The 8,760-nt window shown below is 58.4% G+C and overlaps 1 protein-coding gene across 4 annotated transcripts; it reads right to left on the reverse strand.

Moving 5' to 3' along the window:
• Positions 1 to 1,210: 1,210 nt before the first annotated feature.
• On the reverse strand, positions 1,211 to 8,536 carry LOC117002996 (G-protein coupled receptor 12-like). Of its 4 annotated transcripts, none has more exons than XM_042779729.1 (3): positions 7,253 to 8,536; positions 4,585 to 4,811; positions 1,211 to 3,726 (listed from the first exon to the last, which is right to left on the reverse strand). In XM_042779729.1, the coding sequence occupies exon 3, from the start codon at positions 3,722 to 3,724 to the stop codon at positions 2,675 to 2,677; it is 1,050 nt and encodes a 349-aa protein (XP_042635663.1). In that variant the 5' UTR covers positions 3,725 to 3,726; positions 4,585 to 4,811; positions 7,253 to 8,536; the 3' UTR covers positions 1,211 to 2,674. The 4 variants fall into 4 exon arrangements, with proteins under 4 accessions (XP_042635663.1, XP_042635661.1, XP_042635662.1 ...); XM_042779727.1 differs by lacking the exon at positions 7,253 to 8,536 and adding an exon at positions 5,770 to 6,574; XM_042779728.1 differs by lacking the exon at positions 7,253 to 8,536 and adding an exon at positions 4,958 to 5,745.
• Between the last annotated feature and the right edge of the window lie 224 nt (positions 8,537 to 8,760).

Consider the following 8,760-nt stretch of genomic DNA (forward strand, 5'->3'; position numbering starts at 1 on the left):
CTAACAAGTGTTTTTAACAACTCCCATGGGCAGCTTTAACAGCACAAAGAGAGAGGTGCTAGACCATCACATGACAAGAAATGAGGTTGTTATTTTGCAGTAACTCTGAGCACAAAAATAGGTTTGTGCCCCATCCTGATGCCCTCAAGGAGCAGATCTCAGAGTCTGCCTTTGCCAAAGGCTGTAAATGTGTTTGGGTGAGCACCCAGTGCCCCACTGAGGACACTCCCACCTGCTCTTAACCTCAGTCTGGCAGGGGCTGTGTCCTCAGCTTCAGCTCCTCACATCCCAAATCTTTCTCCTCTTGCTGTGGAGGCCCACAGGGAGAAATTTTTCATTGATCCTTATTCGGCTTTGGCAAAATTTATCAGTGTATCCCTCAAACTGAGACACTTTTTACCGAAGCAACTAAACTCTACAAAGAACATTGTTAGAAGCTCTTCAGCAATAGGGAATTGACTGGAAAGCCAAGAAAATGCAACTTTTTTTCGTGTCAAGGTTCCTCTAGAGCTGATTAGTTGAACTACCTTTCATCTAAAGATACAAAATGAGCTGCCCAGAGAAACAAGTCCTTCTAGCTAGGGTGGTTGTATAAAAACATTTCAAGTGTTCACAATGTTTCAAAAAGGGTTGAAGCTGTTGAATTTTTACACCGAGGAACTGCAGGGACCTGGCTGCACTTAAGAAACCAGAAGAAATAGAATGAGTAAAGTGTTTGTATAAACATTAGTTTTTCTTACATATATATTTACTTTAAAACTTACATTGATTCCACATTGTGCCAACTGCCCATTCTCCAAGGTATTCACCAGAGAAAGGAAATTTTAAAAAACCAAACCAAATCCCACAAAACATTAAAATGCAAAGACTGGCCACCTCTCACAGGTAGACAATAAGTCCAAGCCCCAGGCACACTTGGGAGATTCAGAACTTTCTCATGTGCACTTAGCTCCGAGGAGCAAGAGATTCATTGCACAGATCCAGGGGCAAAACCCACCTGGATCTGTGCATCCATAAAGTGACTTTGTACCCCCTGCAGCCACCCAGAGCAAGAACATTTCTTCCACTATCACAGACTCACAGAATGTTATGGGTTGGGAGGGACCTTAAAGTTCATCCAGTGCCACCCCTGCCATGGCAGGGACACCTCCGCTGTCCAATCCCCATCCAGCCTGGCCTTGGACACTGCCAGGGATTCAGGGACAGCCGCAGCTGCTCTGGGCACCTGTGCCAGGGAACAATTCCTGCCCAAAATCCCATCCAGCCCTGCCCTCTGGCAGTGGGAAGTCATTCCTGCACACCCCTGCCAAACTCCCTCTCCAACTCCACAACAATTTCTCCGGAATATTCGGATACCAGACTCAGCTGCTGGAGGGTCCCCCATGCCAGGACCCCGGGCAGCGCCCTCCTGTGCCCCGGGTGTCCCAGCCCAGCCCTGCCACCTCTCTAGGGGTGGCTTGGCTTCTCCTTGCTTCATCAGTGAACGCACGATTCCCCCTCCCGGCCAAAAGCAAGCACAGGACCAAGGACACTTCATCATGGGCTCACAGCACCACAGAGCACAGCACAGCAGCGTCGGGACCTGGCGGGTACAGCGGCTGCATCAGCAGTGACACGTGTGGTGACAGAGGCTTCCCCTCGGGGCCTCCAGCAAGCCGGGACCCCTCTTTGGATGAAAATCCCACCCCTTGTAAACAACTCGTGTGTGAGAGGGGACGGCAGCACCCCAAGGAGAGCCCTCCCAGCCTTTGGGGTGCTGGCCAGCTGCCCTCACCACCCCCACACCTCCAGCCCTGCCCCAGCCACATTTTTGGGGGGGTTTTGGGAAGGAGGGAATGGATTCCCTGGGTACCCCCATCCCTGCGACAGCCCCAGCATGCCTCACCTAAAGTGTCTTTCACCCCGCGGTGCTTCTGGGGCCGGGGAGGCACAGGGAGTGCCCGTGTCCCTTCTACCATGTCCCTGCTGCCGTGTCCCTGCTGCCGTGTCCCTGCTGCCGTGTCCCTCCTGCCATGTCCCTGCTGCCATGTCCCTTCTGCCGTGTCCCTGCTGCCGTGTCCCTGCTGCCCTGTCCCTGCTGCCGTGTCCCTTCTACCGTGTCCCCCCGGCCGGAGCTCTCCTCCCCGCGCCCCCCCCGTTATTGCATAGCATCGCAGGCCCTGATTTCAGGGATGGGCACAGCCACCCCACGCGTGGGGACCAGCCCCGCCGGGGGTGCGACACCTCTGTCCCCACCCCCCGCTCCTGTGGCCTTCCCATGGATGTGCCCCCGAGGCGTGGGAGCACCCGGATGGGGCCCGCTGCTCCCCTGGCTCCTTACCCCGAGAGCAGACAAACGCCATCGTGCGAGGATCCTTTTCCTTTTTTTTTTTTTTTTTTTTTTTATTTCATTTTTTTTTTTTTTTTTTTTTGGTGTTTTGTGTTTTTAAATAAAAAATAAAATGTGTAAGAAAATAACATTTCTAAAGGAAACCATTATCATTCTACTCTCTCTCTTTCTTTTTCCCTTTTGCTCTTTTTTTTTTTTCTTTCTCTCTTTTTGGCCATCTTTCCATGGAACGAGATGTGCTGACCGGGGAGGGGGAATCCTCCCGGTAGGAAACAATAACGACAGAGGGGAAAAAGAGAAGGAGGAGGAGAGCCAGGAGAGCACCTCTGGCTCCGTGCTCAGTCCTCACACGTCGCTGGATGTCCTTGGTCTGGAGGAGAACGTGGAAGGGATGCACCCGCAGCAGGCCAGCCACAGCGACTTCTGGATGTCCGGGTTTCTGAAGGCGTAAATGATGGGGTTGATGAGCGAGTTGCAGGTGGCGGGCAGCGCCAGCGAGTAGGTGTAGACCGCGGGGTAGCTGGAATCGGCCACCAGGGAATAGATGGCGAAGGGGATCCAGCACAGGGCGAAGGTGCCGAGGATGAGCGACAGCGTGGAGAGCCCTTTGCGGGTGGAGGTGGCCTGCGCCGTGGCGATGAACTGGTGCTGCACGGCGATCTGCTGGGCGTGCCGGAAGGCGATCTTGCAGATCTGCAGGTAGAGCTGCATCATGAGGGCGAAGAGCAGCAGGAAGGTGACGGCCAGCACGGCCGCGTTGTCCTTGGTGACGGGCCGCAGGATGCTGCAGGAGCTCTGGTCCCGCAGGCAGTTCCAGCCCAGGAGGGGCAGCAGCCCCACGCCCAGGCACAGCAGCCACATCAGCAGCACCATGGCGCAGGTGAAGCCCAGCGTGCGCTCGCTGTGGTAGGTGAGCGCGTTGTACAGCGACAGGTAGCGGTCCACGGTGATGGCCAGCAGGCTGCAGACCGAGGCGGAGAAGGCGGCCAGCAGCAGCCCCGCGGCCGCCAGCTCCGCCGCCTCGCTGGGCGGCCGCAGCAGGTAGCGCACGGCGAAGTTGGCCACCAGCCCCAGCCCGGCCAGCAGGTCGGCCAGCGCCAGGCTGCCGATCAGCAGGAACATGGGAGCCCGCAGGCTCGGCGTGTAGAACAGCACGGCCAGCACCAGCGCGTTCTCGCCCGCCACCGCCGTGCCCGTGGCGCACAGCGCGATGTCCCAGGGGCTCACGGAGCCCGCGGCCGCGGCCCCGCCGCCCGGTGCCGCCGTGCCCGGCCCGGCCGCCGCCGCCGAGGGCCAGGCTGGGGGCTCCGAGGCGTTGCCGAGCCCCGGGAGCCGCTGCTGCTGCTGCTGCTGCGGCGGCCACGGCTCCCCCATGGCGGCGGGGCCGTGCAGCATCGCTGGGGAGAGAGGGAGAAGGGGGCGGTGAGAGACCGACCCCGAGCCCCCCGAGAGCCGCCAGCACCGCGCTCAGCCCGGGCAGCGCCGCGCCGAGCCCGCACCTCGATCCTCCTCTCGGTGGGGGAGATCCTCACCTCGATCCTCCTCTCGGCGTTGGGGACAGACCCCGAGCCCGCACCGCATCCCGGAGCCCCGGGACACCGCTCCCCTCACCCGGCCGCCCCCGCCCGCCGCATCCCCGCCCGCTCCCCCCCAGCCCCACTGCAGCTTCCCCGGGATGGAGCCCCCATCCCCCCCGCCCCACACGCACCCCTGGCCCCGCTATCCCCCGCCGGGCTGAGGCCGAGCACAACTCATGGCCCCGCTGCCCGCAGCCGTCTCCATGCGCTGGGCTCCATGCAGGGTCCGCAGGCACTGCGCACCCGGTGAGGAACCGGCCGCCCCCTCCTCCTCCTCCCCCGGGCACGGCCACCTTTGCTACCTATTTATAGCGCAACCCCTCAGCCCCCCCCCTCCCGCAGCCCTTTCTTTTTTGCGTGCAGTGAGTAAAAATAAACACTATTAATAGGCCAGCGCCTGTATGCGGAGCCGCTGATGGAAGGAGAAGGCAGCGACAAGGGACAGCCTACGTTAAGTTTCTCCTTCCTCCCTGCCTCTCCCTCCTTTGGAAAAAGGCTGGTGCAAGATGCTCCCAGCCGGCGGCAGCACCCTGCCCTGCCTGGCGGAGCAAATGCCCCGCCCGGGGTGCGCAGCCGAGGTGTGAAGGTCGGGGCTGTGCCCGCAGCCCGCTGCCATCCCCCGCCGCCACCATCGCCCCTTCCCGCATGCAGCCGCGACGCCGGGGCTTGTTGTTTTACCTGGTTTTAATGCTCGAGGATCAGCTTGCTCCCCCCACCCCGTTTTTTATTTTTTTCCTCGCCGGTCCTTCCAGCCCTTGGTGCGAATCCTCATTCCTCGGCGAGCATCGCTAATAGCGTTGGCAGAGAGCTGGCATCGACTTGCACTTAATATTCCTGCCCCATTGGATCTGCTGATAAATCTCAACTCTGACGTCAAAGTCTTCACTTATATTCATGATCCAAGTCTGTGAATCAGAGCCGCTGTGATCAGAATAACAACAAGGCTGGCTCCCCGCTCCACATCCCCGTGCGCACCCGCGGGCACGCGGGGGGTGCGCGCACCCGCCCCGCCGCCCGTTCATTCATGAGCTCTCCCGCCACCCCGACGCACCTCCCCAAGGTCGGGGCTCGCTGCACCTGCGTCCTGCGGATGCAGCTTGGGCATCAGCCAGGCCCCGGCTCCTCGCAGGGTTTATTTTTACCGCTTGTGCCGAGGGACGCGGGGATGCGAAGGGAGGGCGGCGATCCGGCGTGGCGCGGCTCCGCTGCCGCGCTCCTCAAGGACAATGTCCAGGACAGCGGCACCGCTGCCCTGCGCCTCCGGGAGGCTGCTCGGGGATCCTGTGCAGCCAGGCTGGGTCAGGGACATCCCTCCACAGGGGAACACCGCGCCCCAGAGCCTTCGCCCCACACGGGTTCCCTCCAGCCAGTGAAAAGCTGGGATGAGGAGGATCTCGCTGGGATTGGAACCTGCCCAAGGACGCTGAGCATGAGGGTCTGTCACCCACCCATCCATCCCCAGAGCTTCCTCCCCGACTGCTTGGGAAAGGAGCAGCCTGGAAAGGAACAAATCCCAAAGACACGATTATTTTTTCCCAGCTATAAATGGCTCCGTGATTCATCTTGGGAGCAGGATCATCAAAGCAGGGATGCTCAGCTCCTGGATCCACAGGATTTCAGCTACACCTTCTCTCCTTTTTGCTACTGGTTTCATAACCCTCCAGCTTCCCTCTTTCATCCCCCTCTCTCTCTCTGCTTTGCGGTGCAGCCGGCTCAGCGCTGGGAAGGATTCCCAGCTCCTGATGTGTAGAGATATTTAGTCGAATATCAGTGATTTTGGCTGAACCCAACCGCCCCAATTTGGAGCATTTGGGTCTCTAACCAGGCCAAGCCCCATCCCAGAGGACTGGAATCGTCATTTACCTGGGGGCGCCGTGAGCAGAGTGACAGCAGAGCATCACAAGGGGCGGAGGAAAGCCGAGCGAGGAGCTGAATGAATCCGCTCCCGCTCCCGGTAATTACGCACCGCCCGGGAGTGGGGAGGAGGGTGAGGAGCTGTGCCCGCTCCTCTCCGTGCCAGCAGGAGCGGTGGAGGCAGAGGGGATGTGCCGGCCGTGCCTGGCCGTCCGTGGGGTCAGAGCCCACCCAGGAGCAGCCACGAGCGGCTGCGGGGCTGGGCAGGGATGTCCCTGCTGTCCCTGCTGTCCCTGCTGTCCCCAGCACCGGGTACCAGGCGCAGCGAGCTGAGCGAGGATGGGCACACTCGGCAGTGACCCGGTCTGGCCCTTGTCACCTGGAGCTGCCCCTTGTCACCTTGCAGGGACACGCACGCTCCAGAGGGTCCCAGCTGATCCCAAACTCCGTGGCTCGCTGCAGTTGCCTTGGCCCTCCTGCTCCATCCAGCATCCCACCCTCCCTTCGCTCTCCCTGCAGAGACTCTCCCAAACACCCGGTGCTCCCTGAGCAGCTCCTTCCTTCCCACCTTCAGTTCCTCTCCTCGACATCCCACCACAAGTTTGCCACAGTCCCAGGATGTTTTTCCTGTGTCCTACAGAAATACCAGTCCCTGGTAGGTGTTATCCAGAAGTGCCCCCCTTCCATACACGCATCCCAGTGGATTTCAGCTGCTTGTCCTCCTGCCCAGGAGGAGCAGCCCCATATCTCTCCAATGAGGTTTTTCTGGGGTTTCACCTCTGCAAGGGGGTGCATTGCATGGCAAAGGACCCCAAGAATGCTGAGATTTTCTGGTGACAAATCTTTTAAACCAGGGCTTGCTGTCCCCAGAGCAGCCCTGTTGCACGTGAGAGGATGGGCCACTGCACACCCAGTTTCCAGTGCTTGAGAATCTACTTTTTGAAGTTGTGTTCAATGTTCTGAGCTCCCTGAGAAGCTGCAAGACCATTCTGGCAATATTCATGTATTAGATCTGCTTTATCTGTATTTAAATTACAGACTCAATAGAGAGGAGCAAAGATCAAAGCTTAAGCAAAGACACAGACCTGATGCTGTAATTACAGAGCAAGAGGCCACCAACCTCACCTGGGAATGCTGTTCGGCACGGGAAAAGCCTCCCACCTTCATTCCTCATCATCCTCCTTGGATTTTGGCCCTTGGGAGGAAGTTCAGTGCTGAACAAGGCAGGATTTCCTACGGCACTGCCCTGTGGGAATGCCAGGTGCTCCCAGCCCACAGCAGGGCTCCACCTGGGGCTCATCCTGCCTTAGAATTTGTGCTTTTTTGGGTAAAACAGCTTAAAACCAGGGTGGCAATCACTAATGACGTGGCTGTCCCAGGCCCAGCCTGCTGGGAACAAACTGGAACAGGGGCACACTGCTGGTCCAGAGCAATAACCACAACTCCAATTCTCCATCACTTTTACCTGCAGGAGTATCAAAATCAGCTTTACCTCTTTTCTTCGGGGAAACGTCATCACCTCCCGGCATCCCATCAGCTTTCCCCAGCGCTGTGGGAGCATCCTGTGGCTGGGCTGACAAATCCATGAGCTCAGCGCCTCGTGACCCCCGAGCCGGGCTCAGAGCCCCGCTGCCGGAACATTCCCCCGCATTCCGTTTATCCCGGTGTCTTTTCCGCAGCGAGCGGATCCAGCCCCGTTCCGCTGTTCCCTGTTACTCCAACGGTGCTCGAGGAGCTCTGAGGAGGAGAAGCACAGCTATAATTAGCAGTGCTGACTAATCAGGGTGCCAAACGAGCGCTCAGCCTCCCCAAAACGGGGCCGTCGGGGGCTGTGCGCCGCCGGGGAGAGCGTGAAGCCCTACATTCCACAGCTTTGCATAATTCCTGGTGGAAACGAGGCCATTTTCTCGCTGCTGCCACTGGAAAGATGGAAATTCTCCCATCTGCAGCATCCCGGCCTGGTGGGGGGGAAGGTGGGTTTGGGATGGTTGAGGTGCTGATGCCAAAGGCACTGGAGGAGCTGGAGGGTGGCAGGCAGGAGTGTGGCTGGTAAAATCATCCAGCTCTGTGGAAAAACAGCGGGTTTGCCCGAAAAGCCTCTCCCCAGGTAGCTGGAATGGGCCCCTTCAGGTGCTGGCTCGCAGGGTGAGCTGTGCCATCACCGCAGCAATCCGTGTTACCTCTCCGAGCCACGGGCGGGTCTTTGGCACCAGGGAACACCTGAACACCTTCCTGCCCCGGGTGAGCTCTCCCTGCCTTGTCCAGCCTGGGGACGGTGGGGACACCGTGTCTCACTGCCCTGCTGCTGTTACACCTGCAGGGAACGTTTCTGACTTGTGGGGACAATGCCTGGCTGTGCCAGGAGGGAAGGAACGATTCCAAGGCTCGCTCTGACTTCTCCTCCACCAAACAAACACTCAGGCCAAGCCAGGGGGAGGATTTTTGCTCCTTCCATCAGTGATATCATCACCACACGAATGGTTTTGCTCCAAGTCCTTTCCTGAGCCAGAGGGACACGTTTTGGAGCACCTTTGCTGGCACATGCTGTGTCACCATATGTCACTGAGCAAGGCTTCTGGGAAAAGGTTGGGGTTTTTTTCCAAATTAAAGGGGTTTGCACTGTGTTTTACTCCTTCTCCCAAGCTGTATGTGCTGCTCTGGCTGAGTGCCTCATCAGGAGTGACTGTGTTTCCCTAAATTGCCATTCAGCCACAGGGAACACTGGCAGCCTGCAGAATATGAGGCAAAATATTCGAGCATGTGAGTGTGATACTTAATAATTAACAATAACCCAATTTACCTGACGAGGCACAGAGGTAAGGAAGGTTTTCTGGGGGTTTGGATGGGGAAAAACAGGAAAGATCCTTAAAAAAAATAGAAAAGCTGGAGGTTTTGCATCCAAGTGCTGGGCAGCCATCCCTCCCTGCTGTGCCCCTGCCACCTGCTGCCACCAAGGTGAGTTTTCCAAAACCAGGCTTGGAGAGAGCTGCTCTGGAGCAC

This window comes from Catharus ustulatus, chromosome 14 (genome assembly GCF_009819885.2).
Source record: "Catharus ustulatus isolate bCatUst1 chromosome 14, bCatUst1.pri.v2, whole genome shotgun sequence".
In the NCBI taxonomy this organism is placed as follows: domain Eukaryota; kingdom Metazoa; phylum Chordata; class Aves; order Passeriformes; family Turdidae; genus Catharus; species Catharus ustulatus.